Raw genomic sequence first — 16,272 nt, 5'->3', positions numbered from 1 at the left:
TATTTGAAAATGGTTTGATGATGCTACTCGCAAGTAGGCTAAGACGTGGATTTGCCACCCTCAGGTGGGCTTAGAAAACATGATTTTGCCACTATCTAGTGGGCTTAAAACACACATTTAATGAATTATTCCAATTCAAATAACCCAACCTTCACCCACAGGCATTCAGGCAGTTATATCACATAAGCATATAGCCTCATGGTAAGCATGCTATTCATGGCAGTCACTCACACGCATGCAAGGATGCTAAAGCATAAAACTTACCGAGTACTCCAAGCCAAAATGAAAATTACATTAGAAATCATGCATGATCCTAAGTATACAAAAATGCCTAATGCAACACATGCAAAATGCAACTATAGCAGGCTCGGCTATTCTAAACATGGCATATGAAATGCTACAGCTAACATGTATTCAATTTGGAATTGAAAGTACAATGCAGTTAGTATGATGCGCCGAGCCCGGTGCATGCAATACATATGAATGATGCAGACATGCTGTCATACTGTATGCTAATTTAAACATGCCCTAATCTAACCATCAAAAGCGGATAAATAAAAGGGAGAAAGACGTGGGGTTGGAAGACATACAACACACTCACGCACACTTATTACAACATTGCCCTCGCGCAGAGGGTCCGAATAAATATACAGTCCAAATATTACAATCCCGAATAAAGAATATTACAGATTTCTAATTAATTAATGAATTAACTAAGAAAGCAGATAAAACTGGCGTGCAGGCCAGGGACTGTCTTGCTTCTGATGGACGATGCATGTCCGGGTTGTCTTGCGCGGAAATCCACCGGAATGCCCCAATTAGCCTCTGTTTACACCTGTTCTTGAAATGTGTGCTGAGCCCTGAAAAATTGCTGATTCTTCGTTTTGCTGCAACAGAGAGCAGGAAAGGGGCATAGCAATGTATTTGCACAGATATATGCATGTCTCGATCCTCGTGCCACCAATCACGCATACCGAGGCATGATGGCCGAGGAGTCGAAATGCACAACTCAATATAGGATGAATGCACATGAAACTACAGCTAAAACCTAACTCCATCATGGATAATCCGGAGTGTCGGTGACTGGGGAATTGAGACACATTCCGTCACTCGGAGTACGAAATGTACCTCGTTTCCCGTGCCCGGGCTAACTCCTATCCCGGATACGATGCGATATGCATGACATGCATGAAATGCAACTAAGATACAATCCTAACATACACAATGCTATGGAAATGACATGCCTCGAAATACGTGCACACGGGCGCGCAAACCGAGAAAATGACAGAATGCGATCTAAGATACAACCTAGTATGCACTATGCTATGAAAATGAGATGCCTCGAAATGCGTGCACACGGGCACGTAAACCGAGAAAATACAGAATATGATGAAAATGAGATGCCTCGAAATGCGTGCACACGGGCACGCAAACTGAGAAAATGACATGTCTCGAAATACGTGCACGCGGGCACGCAAACCGAGGCGATGATATGTGCCTCGAAATACGTGCACGCGGGCACGCAAACCGAGGCTATGATATGATATGATGAAATGACATGGAAATGACAAATGGGCTTATACCAACATGAGTGAGCCTCAACCACACTCACATAGGATGCCTGCGGATAAAAATGGAGTGCCTCGAAATACGTGCACACGGGCACGCAAACCGAGGCGGTGACAGAATGCAATGAAATGACATGGAAATGACAAATGGGCTTACACCAACATGAGTGAGCCTCAGCCACACTCACATAGGATGCCTGTGGCAGAAAATGAGGTGCCTCGAAATGCGTGCACACGGGCACGCAAACCGAGGCGGTGACAGAATGCAATGAAATGACATGGAAATGACAAATGGGCTTACACCAACATGAGTGAGCCTCAGCCACACTCACATAGGATGCCTATGGCAGAAAATGAGGTGCCTCGAAATGCGTGCACACGGGCACGCAAACCGAGGCGATGCATACGCAATGCAAATGACATACAGAATGCAATATGGACTTATACTAACATGAGAGAGCCTCAACCGCACTCACATAAGATGCCGATGGCAGAAAATGAGGTGCCTCGAAATGCGTGTACACGGGCACGCAAACCGAGGCGATGCATACGCAATGCAAATGACATACAGAATGCAATATGGACTTATACTAACATGAGAGAGCCTCAGCCGCACTCACATAAGATGCCGATGGCAGAAAATGAGGCACCTCGAAATGCGTGCACACGGGCACGCAAACCGAGGCGATGCATAAATGCGATGAAATGGCATGAAAATGATAGCAATCATTCTAATGGAATTTCAGCAGTAAAATATGGGGGAAAACAGCCCCGAAATGAGGCGAAATGACATGAAATGCATGGAATTGTCCCGTAATGCGAATCTAGGCACCCGAAATGGCCCATAGCTATGCCAAACATGCACAATATGGACGTGCAATGCAAATACAGAAGCTAGACAGTCCCAAAAGATGCACTTTCACAGTTATAAACATGGCCAAACAGCAAGCATAGGTATGGCAAAAATGGCATGCAAGAATAGGGGCCAAAAGAGGGGTAATGAAGCAAGTGGTATAAGAAAAACCCAAAATGAAAAAATTCCTTCTACAACATTGAAGAGGGACCAAAAATATGAATATTTACAGTATATGGCAGCCTCAAAATCAGTATACAAACATGATAGAAATGTGATGCAAAATAAGGCTCAACAATGGCTATAACATGAAGTATACAAAATATTCACCAAACAGAAAAAAAGTGTGAATGAAACATGAAGTATAGGCCAAAATAAGACCACTTTCAGTTCGGACCAAGGTCCAAAAACAGAAGCAAAGAGGGTCGCCAATTTATGCAAAAATGGGGCCAAATAGGGGATATAACTACAAGTGACACATGGAAGCACCAAACAATGTTGAGCCCTTCTCCAATGTTGAAGAGGGGCTCAAAATAAGCCTTATATCAGTTTACCACATGCTCGAAAATAAATTGCTCATGGGTCAAAAACAGCATGCAAAACTATGACATACAAGATGATCAATGAAGCAAGTGTATTACGGAGGGCTCAAACAGGGTTGAGCCCTTAATGAGAAGTGAAGATGAGCTCAAAAGATGGCCCTTTTCAGTTAGGGCCGGAGCTTGAAACAAAAAGGAAGTGAGGCTTAGAAATGGATCAAGAAAAAGGGTCAAAAGGGTAAAAGTGTAACTTACCCTTGAAGATTCGAATTTTTGTTGCTTCTTGGATGGATTTGCAGCTTCTTTAGCCTTCAAGAATCCCTCCTTGCTGCTGGAAATGAGATGGTGGTGGTAGAGCTTGGTGGTGTAGAAGGAATGAAGGTTTTGGACTTAGGGTTTTTTGAAGAATTGAAGAAGAAGAAGATGGAGGTGGCTATGGAGCTTTGAAGAAAAGTTTTTCTAACCCTTGTAGAGGAGGCCATCAGCTGGTTAAAAGGGCCAAAAGGGGGTGTAAAAGGTGGGGGAAATGGAGAGGAAAACTCCCCCACAAAATATCCCCCGGATACAGAAAATATCTGGGGGATATTGCCCAACAGCTGGAAAGGGTACAGTGAGGAGAATACGGTCGGCCTCATACTTTTACAGGAGGTGGCCGGCCGGCCACACCCCCTAGCCGGCCGGCTAGGGGTCAAAAGGGTCAAGGAGCTTTTCTGGCCGGCCAGATATTGGGGAGGTAGCCCTATGTGTGTACAACACAACCATGTAATTGAAATTCCAAGAAAGTGGGCCCAAGGGGTTCAACAATGGCTCGGAAAGAGGGGGTCAAAAGGGTCAAGTTGACTTACTGGCCGGCCATGAACTTTTAGGGGCCTCTCAGGTGTGTACATCACAGATATGTGGTTCAAAGTTCAAGAAAAAAGGTCCAAGGGGTTCAACATTAGCCCGGAAGGAAGGGGTCAAAAGGGTCAGGTGACCTTAATGGCCGGCCATGAACTTTTAGGGGCCTCTCAGATGTGTAGATCACAGATATGTGGTTGAAAGTTGGCAACACTAGCTCCAAGGTATTCAACATTAGCCCGGAAGTGCGAAAAACGGGCGCCGGGAGGCTCCGGAAGAGAGATAACTGGTTGCTGCAACAATTGCTGGCCTCCCACCCTTCAGTGACCTTCCCTGTGATAAAACAGAGGTACCTGCCAAAAATGAGCGAAAACCGTTGCAAAACGAATGTTCCGGAGCCAAAACACGCAGTTCGGGGTCCCGGAAATGGGCCGTTAAGCACCGAAAATGGTATTCGACCTCGAAGTGGGTTTCTCAGCCCCCAGTGTCCCTCAAAATGGATGAAATAAGATGTATGCAAAAAAAATCAGAGCAATAGGAGATGGTTAAGCGGTCCCGAACCGAGGCACACGGCCTGACGGCTCCGAAAACCGGGAACCGGACTCCGAAATGGGCAAAATGGCCTACGGCCACCAAATGTAGCCTACGGACATTGAGAGATGGTCTACGGGACCTCTCCCTTCCCTCAGGAAAAGAAACAGAGAAAACCGAGTCTGGTTCGCAAACCGAGACAAGGCACAGAAGAGGGTTCGGAAATCCAGAGGCAGGGCTCACGGCCGCAACTCTGAAGCTTCTGAACAAGCACATTATGCAACATCACCAAGCGCTCAATCGGTGACGTCTGAGTCTTAAGGTCGGTCAAAAATGGGGTGTCTACAGTTGCCCCTCTTTGACAGAACTCGGAAGTCACAAGTGACGGGAGTGAATGTCAAAGCCAAGAGACGACCCATTTTTGACAAGGCTGAAGACTTAGACAAACAGGCAAGATAAACAGAGATGTGCCCGCAGGCATTCCCGCAGGCAGGGGGCAAAATGCAAATGACATGCAAGAAGCCGAAGGTAACCCAATGATTATGCAAATGCAGCAAGCTGTAATGAAGCAAGTATTCGCAAATAGATGCAACAGTTCTAAGCAAGAATGCAAAGCAACAACTACATTTCATGCAGTTAAGAATGCGGAGGATTATTCAATCTCCGCCATGTCTCACACGGAGAAGATACGATACCTGCGCGATTCGTCTGGTCGCACCAGCCTCAATTGAACCGTACATACAATATCGTGCCTGCAAAAGAGAGAAATTGCAACAAGTACAATATGCTAACAACATATATTTAGTGCGATTTCGAAAGTTCGACACACGCAGTGCCGGTGAGTGAATGTGTCGCAATGCAAGAACAGAATACGCGTGACAACGTACACTCAAGCACAGAAGTATGATTAACATCAAGAAACGTGCATGTTAATACAGGTATGTTCATGAAAATGCAAGATAATGTGACATGAGCATGAATCAGGGCGCCCGTTTGTTATGAAACAACGAGTACGGAAATGCGCGTTTCGGCGAAGGCAACTTAATCGCGACCTCCGATCTGCTTCTTTGAAATGTTACGACTCAATTAAAAAGGATACACTTTGATTTCGATGAATGATGATGAGACATATGTCAGAATTGGAAACCGAAGTCCTGACGGAGCAATTTCTCGACCGGAAGTGTACTTTTCTTGAACTTTTTCAGGTCCCGGGAACTCCGATCTTCCTCAAAATTTGCAGAGAGCTAGGTGAGCATGTGGAGAGCATGGCCGGCCACTTATCTTCCCAAGGGGGGGTGTCCAACCGGTTTCCATTAAAGTAGATGGCTGGCCGGCCATTTCTGCAAAAAGCAGATGGCTGGCCAGCTAGAATTAGAGGCCGGCCGGCCATGCCCTTTTCCCAGGGGCATTTTGGTCTTTTCCCCACCTTTTTGCATGCCTTTTCACCCAAGGCTTGAGGCCTATAAATGGCAGCCGAACCTCACTTCATTTCTTGCCTCTTTCAACACTTTTCTCTCCAGTTTGAGTTTTACGCGCGTTTTCCAACGCCTCGCGCAAATTGTTTTCGTAAAAACACTTAGTTTTAAACACTTTGGAGCGATTAAATTCCGGCTTGGGAGCTTCTTTTTGCATTTTCACCACTTGAGGTAAGTTCATCTTAATATTTAGAATATTTTCTCGGGAGTTGACTTTTGTTGACTTTTTATTTCCCGAGAGTTGACTTTTGTTGACTTTTTCCAATTTTTGCTCATTTTGCTTATTTTTGCTCCCCTTTTGCAGATTCTTGAAAATGGCGGGCAATTCTGCTCATGGCGGAGGTTTTCCAGGTGCCGGAGGTGACTTCGATCCCATGACTCTACCTCCGAGGACCCGACCTTTCATGCCCGAGAGGTACCGTCCGGCAGCGCACGTCCTCCCTCGTGCCGTTTTCCGTCATTTTACCAGTTTTGACGAGAGAGCACCCACGGATCTGCTTCTCAGAGAGCCGGAGCAGCATCTCTCTCACGAGGCCCGAGAGGTATTTACCTCATCTTCTGTATTTTACATTTCGCACCCTCGCCATGCTTAAACATTTAGCTTGTGACATAGTACTTTCCTTACATCTTTGAACATGTAGTTTCAACATTCAAATTTCTGAACACTCGGTTCATTAATTAATTGCGAACACACAGCCCACATTAGAACACACAGCTCAAACACTAATTTGTCGAACACACAGCCCGAATTCGAAAGTGAACACACAGCCCACATTTTAAATTTTCTGAACACGCAGCCCAGATAGATAGTGAACACGCAGCCCACAAATAACTGAAAATTGAACACGCAGCCCAAATTCGAAATTGAACACACAGCCCACATTTTAAATTTTCTGAACACGCAGCCCAGATAGATAGTGAACACGCAGCCCACAGTTTAACTGAAAGTTGAACACGCAGCCCAAATTTCAAATTTTCTGAACATGCAGCCCAGGTAGATAGTGAACACGCAGCCCACAAGTTAACTGAAAGTTGAACACGCAGCCCAGATTTCAAATTTTCTGAACACGCAGCCCAGTTAGATGGTGAACACGCAGCCCACAATTAAACTGAAAGTTGAACACGCAGCCCAAATTTCAAATTTTCTGAACACGCAGCCCAGGTAGATAGTGAACACGCAGCCCACAAATAACTGAAAATTGAACACGCAACCCAAAATTCAAAATTCTCTGAACACGTAGCCCAGTTAGATGGTGAACACGCAGCCCACAATTAAACTGAAAGTTGAACACGCAGCCCAAATTTCAAATTTTCTGAACACGCAGCCCAGGTAGATGGTGAACACGCAGCCCACAAATTAACTGAAAATTGAACACGCAGCCCAAATTTCAAATTTTCTGAACACGCAGCCCAGGTAGATAGTGAACACGCAGCCCACAAGTTAACTGAAAGTTGAACACGCAGCCCAAATTTCAAATTTTCTGAACACGCAGCCCAGGTAGATGGTGAACACGCAGCCCACAAGTTAACTGAAAGTTGAACACGCAGCCCAAATTTCAAATTTTCTGAACACGCAGCCCAGGTAGATAGTGAACACGCAGCCCACAAGTTAACTGAAAATTGAACACGCAGCCCAAATTTCAAATTTTCTGAACACGCAGCCCAGGTAGATAGTGAACACGCAGCCCACAAGTTAACTGAAAATTGAACACGCAGCCCAAATTTCAAATTTTCTGAACACGCAGCCCAGGTAGATGGTGAACACGCAGCCCACAAGTTAACTGAAAGTTGAACACGCAGCCCAAATTTCAAATTTTCTGAACACGCAGCCCAGGTAGATAGTGAACACGCAGCCCACAAGTTAACTGAAAATTGAACACGCAGCCCAAATTTCAAATTTTCTGAACACGCAGCCCAGGTAGATGGTGAACACGCAGCCCACAAGTTAACTGAAAGTTGAACACGCAGCCCAAATTTCAAATTTTCTGAACACGCAGCCCAGGTAGATAGTGAACACGCAGCCCACAAGTTAACTGAAAATTGAACACGCAGCCCAAATTTCAAATTTTCTGAACACGCAGCCCAGGTAGATAGTGAACACGCAGCCCACAAGTTAATTGAAAATTGAACACGCAGCCCAAATTTCAAATTTTCTAAACACGCAGCCCAGGTAGATGGTGAACACGCAGCCCACAAGTTAACTGAAAATTAAACACGCAGCCCAAATTTCAAATTTTCTGAACACGCAGCCCAGGTAGATAGTGAACACGCAGCCCACAAGTTAACTGAAAATTGAACACGCAGCCCAAATTTCAAATTTTCTGAACACGCAGCCCAGGTAGATAGAATTTGCATGTAGCTTATTTTACTTCATCGGCACACAACCCATTTCATCTTATTGGCACACAGCCCATTTCATTATCATTGGTATACAGCCCATTTATTTCATTATTGATACATATATTCATTCTGAATGCAGGGTGGTTCCCGCAGTGTGCGAGGATATGGTTCCACCATGGCGCGGGATTGGTATGCTGAGCTCCCGGAGGGCGTCAGAGACTTAGTAGACTTGGCGGGGTTTGGCCCCTTCTGTGTCGGGTTGTCACGCTGTCCTGCCAGGAGGACCTTGATGGCAGCTCTGGTAGAGAGATGGTGGGACACCACCAATTCCTTTCATTTCTCTGCTACCGGGGACATGACCATGACCCCTTTTGACTTTGCTGTATTGACCGGCCTTGATGTCGGAGGTTGGCCCATCCCCTATGATGAGGATATGGGCGAGTGGGAGGCCGCCTGGATGTATTTGTTGGGGGCTCGCCCACCTGTTGATAGGGTTTCAGGGAGAGTCAGATACACTTGGTTCTCTTCCCATTTTCGGCGGGCAGAGATGGTGCCCGAGACTCCCGAGGAGACAGAGCAGTATGCTCGTGGCTTCCTGATGTTCCTCTTCGGGACTACCCTGTTCGCCGACAGAGGGAACACCATTGGGCTATACCTGTTGAGCGCTCTGGTTGACCTATCACAGGTCAGTAGATATGATTGGGGTGGCGCTGGCCTGGCTACCCTCTACTTTTACATGAGCGCGACCTCCCGCGGGCGGGGCGATTTGCTTGGTGGCTACTGGAGAGCTTGGGAGGTATTTTCTGTCCCCTCGATTTACATTTCTGCTCTTCATTACTTGTACATTGCACACACAGCGCACTTTTACAGTCTGCATTTTGCTCTCAGCATTTCGTACTTATATTCTGCACTGCTTTTCTCAGCTATGGGCTTATGTATACTTCCCATCGTTAGCCCCAGAGCTGGAGGTGGTGGGGATTCCCGTGACCCCATATTCATTGATATTTGAGGGCCCGCACCGGGCGAGGCCTCGAGAGACCCTGGTTCGCCTGCGACAGTACTTCGACACTGTGCGACACTCAGAGGTACTTCAGAACTTTCAGTTCTTTTCATTTTCATCTTTGACTTGCTCTGTATATTCTTGATTTCTGATTGGTTTATGCATTTATCATCCGCAGATTACTTGGCAGCCTTGGGCACCCTTGGGTGATGATCTCCTACTTCAGTAAACCGGAGCGTCAGGCATCTCCCGGTATAGGGTCCTGCTCGAAGGGCCAGTTGGTAGAGTCTGGTTCCTGGGGGAGCGCTTTCTGCGCCAGGTACGGGGGTATCTTTCTCAGGATGTTCCCGCGGTACCTCCAGCTAGTATGCGGACTGCTGACAGGCTCTCTTACTCAGAGGTAGTCGGCGCCATGCTGGGCAGCGATGCTTTGCTATATGTTGCGGAGGGGGACTACGCCACCTATCGTCACATATATTTGATGCCTCCATTGACAGAAGCTCGTATTCCGATGATGAGACCTGCCGGTATGTCATCCTCGGACCAGGCTCAGGCTCGAGCTACAGACATCCCTTCTTCTAGCAGGCCTGGCACATCTAGAGGTGGGAGTAGACCGTTTCCTCCGACCCCGTCAATTCATCCTCATCTGGGATGGCCAGATATGCCTACTGAGTTGATGGCATGGCAGTATGGGGCCAGCTCTCCGACCCCGATCCCACTAGAGCCTCCGACGCCCAGTGATCGATATGCCATTGACCCGGACTCACCGCCGGTATGCTCCACTTTTCATTCATCATTCAGATGTTTAGACACTCTTCTGTTTACTGATGATTATGAGCTCATTTTTGCAGCCATCGCGAGGGTACATAGAGAAGGTGGTTGGGCTGGTGGCCACACTCGAGGGCATGGTCCTGCGCAGGGAGGCACAGTTGTCCGTCGCAGGCATTCAGGTACCCTTCAGTTTTCTGGCATTTATCATACTTCTGATGACATGCTGATTTCCACTGCATCGATTGACTACTTGTGTAGAACACATCTGCCACACACCTCACTTGTACACTGTATTTACATGCACCCACTTCATGTAGCTTTTGCTTGTATCTGCGTCTGATGTACATATTTGGACTGATGTATTTGAATTGAACTCTTTGTTTTCAGATGCCTTCCTGGTCCGGTCAGCCGCAGGCCAGGCCACCTGGGCCTCATTGGGGAGCTGGGCCATCTGAGCCTTTTCAGGGGGCGGGGTCATCTCGGCCTTCCCGAGGAGTCGGGCCATCTAGGCCTTATCGAGGAGCTCGAGGAGGGCCTGTCCGCAGACGCAGGGCTCATGTTGTGGAGGTGGAGCCTGATGAGGAGGAGGAGGAGGAGGAGGAGGCTACCGACCGTCAGTTCGAGACATCTGTTGAGGAGGGAGGCTCCGGTTTTGGCTCGGGGAACAGAGGCGAGGCTGAGGAGGATCCTGAGGATGACAGCTCCGACTCTGATGGTGGTGTGGAGGTTGTCCTACAAAAGAGGACCAGGCGTGCTTCTCGTTCCCGTTCCCGAGGATTTTGATGTTGCTATTTCCTGCTTTATTTTTCTTTTACTAGTAGTTTGTAGCACTTTGCACATTGTTAGGCAGTTTTATTTTTTTGTAAAACTTGTACCTTTGTTTGTTGTAAAGCATGATGAAATGAAATAGCTTTTGAAAAGGTGTTTGTATTTTGAACTTTTAGCATCGTATCGCATCATTTACTTTGCACAAAAATGAAATTGAATGGTAATGCGCATTGTGTAATCACCAAGTCAGGTAGTGAACCGACGCAACAAACTAAACAACTCAACTTACTAAGATATAACAGAATCTTTAGCAAGTTTACAACTCGATAAGCAAAAAGCAATAACGCAAATAAACAAGACTTTAACAAAAATTGCTTAAACAGAGAGCAATGACTCGAATACAAAACACGTCCGCTCGACGGACAACTCGATAAGCAAAATGCAACAACTCGATAAGCAAAACTCAACAACCACAAAGTGTACTTCTGACGATCTGGGCATCGGAACGCGTCTGAAATGAAGGCCTTCGACTCTCCCGTTGCATGGAAATGCTTGGAGTTCTCCTTCGAAGAGTAAAACAGGGCCGAGGAGACACACTGCAGCATTGCCAGCCATCCCTGGGAGCTGGCCGGCCATTTTTGCAAAAAGTGAATGGCTGGCCAGCCATTTCTGCAGAAAGTAAATAGCTGGCCAGCCAGAAAAAGTAGCTGGCCGGCCATTCAGTCCTGCAGCCACCAGATTTTTGACACGTGTTCCCGTGAATAGTGTTTTTCCTTCTATAAAAGCCTCAACTTCGGGAACATTCATTTCATCTTAGTTTTAGCCAAAGATGGAGGCGTTTCTCGCAGAAAATCTCACATCTTGGATTTCTTCTTTAGATGGCTCGGAAAAGCTAAATTTCCGGGGTTTCGGCTTGAATGCACTATTCACGTTGAGCCGTACTCCGCTACAACTTCCTTTTCTCCATGCCGCGGCAAGGTTCTGGAATCCAGTGACGCATGTTTTTAGCTTTAGCGGCCAAGAGATGTGTCCCACTTTTGAAGATTTTCAGATTTTGATGGAGTCCGAGTGCTCTGAAGTGATCTTGCCCCAGCTCCGTTTTGGTCACGCCCAGGCTTTAGGGCGGATGTGTGGGCTGACAGCGCATGACGCTCGATCTCTGATCTGCAGTGGAGAGTTGGACATCCTCGGCTTGATCCATCGTTTCTCCGACGCTGGTGACCGCAGTAACCATTATTGGCAGGGTTTCCGGCAACACGCCCTCTGCTTATGCATGTTGTCTCACTTTCTGCTTTCCTCGGGCTTCGGCGGTGCTAGCTTTCGCCTGATTGAAGTCACCCAAGGTTTGAGAGAAGGAAAGAGCTGTATTGCCATGACTTTGGCCGAGACATTGATGGGTTTAGATTCTGTCTATCGCCGGGAGGCGACTAGGTTTGCTGGGAGTCCGCTGCTATTGCAGGTAATGTTTCCCATCCAACCTTACATATATATTTGCTCACATCACTCGACCCTCAGGCTCGATTTTTCTCTCAAAACCTTTGTCTTACTTTTCTCTCATCATACATCTCTCTATTCTTTATTCTCTCATTTTCCATCCCTCCCCTAGGTATGGTTAATGGATAAGTTGCAGGTTGTGGACTCTTGCCCGGCTTATTCAGCTCGAGGCTACTTCTTTCGGCAGTGCCTAGTCAATGCTCTTGACGAAAGGTGGTGGTTCGATTGGATGTGCAATTTGTCTGCAGACGGTATTGCTTGGCGTTGCCCTTGGCTCAACCTCCCGGCAATGAGCTATAGTATGTCCCGGCTGACTGGGATCCAATTGATTGGCCTAACCTACTGCGTATTCTATTTTCCGTTTCGGTTCCTGCGTCAGTTTGGTCATGATCAGACCTGCCCACCGGAGGGGATTGAGTACTCAGCTGCTTTCCCGGTCCGGGGTGCACAGCTTGCCCGATATGCCACGGCATGGAGGACTAGAGAGCTTCTGGCCCCTGCTTCCACTTTCAGTTGCACCTTGTCCGATGAGTGCGTGGATTGGCTCAAAGAGGAGGCACAGGTTGGGCCCAGCTTGGCATCAGATGCTCCGTCCAGCTCTGGGAGGGGACACAGAGATACTTGATTCAACTATGCCCCGAATTTATTGCTTATTTAGCATTTTCAAGTTTTCTTTATAAATGTACTAAAATAAGCAACCTTGATTGTAATGCAAGAGCAGGAGAACTCTATTTTGAAATCAATGAAATTGAAAGTTATGGTATTGAAAATTTTCCGCTTTTGGTCCAAAAAAAGGTCTAAGTCGTAAAAAGATTGATTTGAAAAAAAGTCAACTTTTATTAAAACTTTTCAAAACTATTTTCGATGTGGATCAGAACTGGACATGCCGAAAATCTGTCACTGAAATGCACAACCCCAGATCCCTGCAACTGGAAAGTTGCCCCTAGTCTGAAGAACAATGCGGCACTTCATAGCAACGGAAAGTTGCCCCTAGTCTGAGTAACTTTGCATCGTCGCGGCAACGGAAAGTTGCCCCTAGTCTGAACAGCACTGTTCCGGAGATCACGATAAATGCTGATGGATAGAGATGACTGAGATGATCAAAATGGACAGAGTTGATCGGGGAAAAATTTATGGCTGAACTTCAAGATGAAGCTGCCTACGTATCCCAAGGATGGGAATCAAGCCTTACGTAGTTCAGGCTTGGGTTCACTCGAGTATTTTCACTCTCCTTTTGCGCTCTAACTTTTGCCAAGGCCGCCCTTTGCGGGTTTTCAACCTTGCGAGCTCAGTTTTTATATTTTCTAATTTTTTGTGCTCTGAATTTTGCCTAGGTCGCCCTTTCGGGTTTTCGGCCTAGCGAGCCCCTCAAGGATAGTATTTCTTCAACTTGTCCATATTGATCGGTTGTGAGAACTCCAAGCCATCTAGATCGATCAGAACCACAGCTCCACCTGACCAGATAGCTTTGATGATGTAAGGACCAGTCCAATTAGGTTTGAACTTGCCCCTTGGGTCGTGGATGGGAGCTCGGTTGTCTTTGAGCACCAAATCTCCTTCTTTCAGATTCCTAGACTTAACCTTCTTGTTGAAAGCCCGGGCAATTCTGCGTTGATAGCCTTGGATGTGGTACAGTGCTTTCAGTCTTCTTTCATCAAAGAGCATGAGTTCTTCGAATCTGCTTTGCTGCCAATCTGTTTCGGCTATCTGGCATTCAGCCAATACTCGTAATGATGGGACCTCAATCTCAATGGGTAGAACAGCCTCCATTCCATAGACCAATGAATATGGAGTTGCTCCAGTAGAAGTTCTGATTGAAGTCCTGTAGCCCCACAAAGCAAATGGCAGCTTGTCTGGCCAATCTCGATAGGTTTCCACCATCTTCCGTAGTATATGCTTGATATTCTTGTTGGCGGCCTCAACCGCTCCGTTGGTCTGTGGCCTGTATGTAGATGACTTATGAACAGCCACATTGTATTTCTCCAACAAGTCTATCACTTCTTTCTTGAAGTGGGAACCATTGTCTGAAATTATTTCGTTTGGCACCCCGTAGCGACAGATGATGTTGTTCCTGATGAACTTTGCGACATGCGACGCCTTCAACACTGCGTATGATTGGGCCTCGACCCACTTTGTGAAATAATCTATCGCTACTAGGATAAACTCATGCCCGTTTGACCCCTTCGGGGTAACAGCTCCGATCACATCAATTCCCCAGACTGAAAAAGGCCATGGTGAAGTCATGTTGTACAGCTTTGACGGCGGGATGTTCATGCGATTTGCATGGATTTGACATTTGTGGCATCGCCGAACAAAACCAATGCAATCCTCCTCCATGGTTGACCAGTAGTAGCCCTGTCTGAGGATCTTTCTGGCCAGCATTACTCCATTCATGTGTGCACCGCACTCCCCCCCATGGATGGCTTCCATCAGGCGTTTTGACTCTTCGGCTTCTACACAGAGCTTATGCATTCCCAGATGACCCCTTTTGTACAAATTTCCCCCGCAGATAACGAATTGAGCAGCCATTCTTCTGATAGCCCTCTTATCTTTGGCATTTGCCCCTAGTGGATATGTCTCCTTTTCCAAGAAGTTCCAGATGTCGTAGTACCAGGGGTTGCCGTCTTGAACCTCATCTATGGCGGAAATCGACTCGTATGCTGGCGCAAACTTCTGATCAATAATGACTGGACGCATCCGGACTCCGGACGGGATGTCTATCATAGAAGATAGAGTTGCTAGTGAATCTGCAAACCTGTTGTTCTCTCTTACGAGGTGGGTGAAATTTAGCTTCTCAAACCGAGGAATTAACAAATCCAAGGCTTGGTGGTAGATTATCATCCTTTCCTCCTTGACCTTCCAATCTCCTTTTGCTTGAGACACAACAAGGTTCGAGTCCCCAATGACGTCCACTCGTCTTGCCCCTAGTTCCAGGGCTGCTTCCAGGCCAGCAATACATGCCTCATACTCTGCTTCATTGTTGGAAACTTTGAACCGGAGCTTGAATGCTAAAGGGATACGGGAATCATCAGGCGCTATCAGCAACACCCCTATCCCATACCCATACTGGTTTGACGCTCCGTCAAAGTACATTGTCCAAGTTTCATCTTCGACGTGCAGAATGGCTTCATCTGGGAATAGATACTCAACCGCTTCATTCCCCTCAACCGGGTGGTCGGCAAGGAACTCCGCTACCGCTCTGCCTTTTACTGACTTGCGCGTTACATACTTCAAATCAAATTCGGAGAGCAACAGCAGCCAGCGAGCTAGCCTACCCGTAAGTGCTGGTTTCTCGAAAAGATATTTGATGGGATCCAAACGCGAAACCAACATTACTGAGTGGGCTAACAGGTAATGCCGCAGCTTCCTGGTTGCCCATACCAAGGCCAAACAAGCCTTCTCCAGCGGCGTATAGCGGGTCTCGTAATCTAGCATCTTTTTGCTCAGATAGTATATGGCCCTTTCCACTTTGTCTTCTGATTCCTGCGCGAGCATGTAGCCCATGGTAGTCTCAGTTACCGAAAGGTACAGTATCAACGGTCTCCCCGGCTCTGGCGGTGACAACACGGGTGGGTTCTGTAGATACTCCTTGATCTGCTCAAAAGCTACTTGACATCGGTCGTCCCACTGGAATTTTTTTCCTTTCTTCAGGAGGCCAAAAAGTGGTTCACAAGTCAAGGTTAATTTAGAAATAAACCGTCTTATGAATTGCACTTTACCCAGAAAGCCTCGCACCTCCTTTTCAGTCCTTGGTGGTGGCATTTCTAAGATGGCCTTGATTTTGGAAGGGTCGACCTCAATGCCCCTTTGTGTGATCAGAAACCCTAGCATCTTCCCTGCTGTAACACCAAACGTGCATTTCTGGGGATTCAGTCGCAGCCGAAACTCTTTGATCCGTTGAAAGAATTTTTGTAAGGCGGTGTAGTGGCCCTCTCTATCTTTGGACTTGACAATCATGTCGTCCACATACACCTCGACCTCCTTATGGATCATATCATGCAATATTGTAGTCGCTGCCCGTTGATACGTAGCTCCAGCATTTTTCAACCCGAATGGCATCACTCTATAACAATATGTCCCCCACGGGGTAGTGAAC

At 46.9% G+C, this 16,272-nt stretch overlaps 2 protein-coding genes across 2 annotated transcripts; both read left to right on the top strand.

Annotated features, from left to right (window-relative positions):
• Positions 1–6,299: 6,299 nt before the first annotated feature.
• On the top strand, positions 6,300–9,723 carry LOC145789815 (protein MAINTENANCE OF MERISTEMS-like). The gene is made up of 4 exons (XM_082867285.1): positions 6,300–6,345; positions 8,283–8,939; positions 9,067–9,228; positions 9,322–9,723. The coding sequence occupies exons 2-4, from the start codon at positions 8,319–8,321 to the stop codon at positions 9,370–9,372; spliced, it is 834 nt and encodes a 277-aa protein (XP_082723411.1). The 5' UTR covers positions 6,300–6,345; positions 8,283–8,318; the 3' UTR covers positions 9,373–9,723.
• Positions 9,724–10,022: 299 nt separating this feature from the next.
• On the top strand, positions 10,023–10,865 carry LOC145789814 (uncharacterized). The gene is made up of 2 exons (XM_082867277.1): positions 10,023–10,093; positions 10,302–10,865. The coding sequence occupies exons 1-2, from the start codon at positions 10,049–10,051 to the stop codon at positions 10,695–10,697; spliced, it is 441 nt and encodes a 146-aa protein (XP_082723403.1). The 5' UTR covers positions 10,023–10,048; the 3' UTR covers positions 10,698–10,865.
• The last annotated feature ends 5,407 nt before the right edge of the window (positions 10,866–16,272 follow it).

The sequence above is a fragment of the Camellia sinensis genome, chromosome 1 (assembly GCF_055761805.1).
Source record: "Camellia sinensis isolate YWXY chromosome 1, ASM5576180v1, whole genome shotgun sequence".
NCBI lineage: Eukaryota > Viridiplantae > Streptophyta > Magnoliopsida > Ericales > Theaceae > Camellia > Camellia sinensis.
Note: the sequence above shows the minus strand (reverse complement) of the source record. Positions and strands in the feature narration are given on the sequence as shown.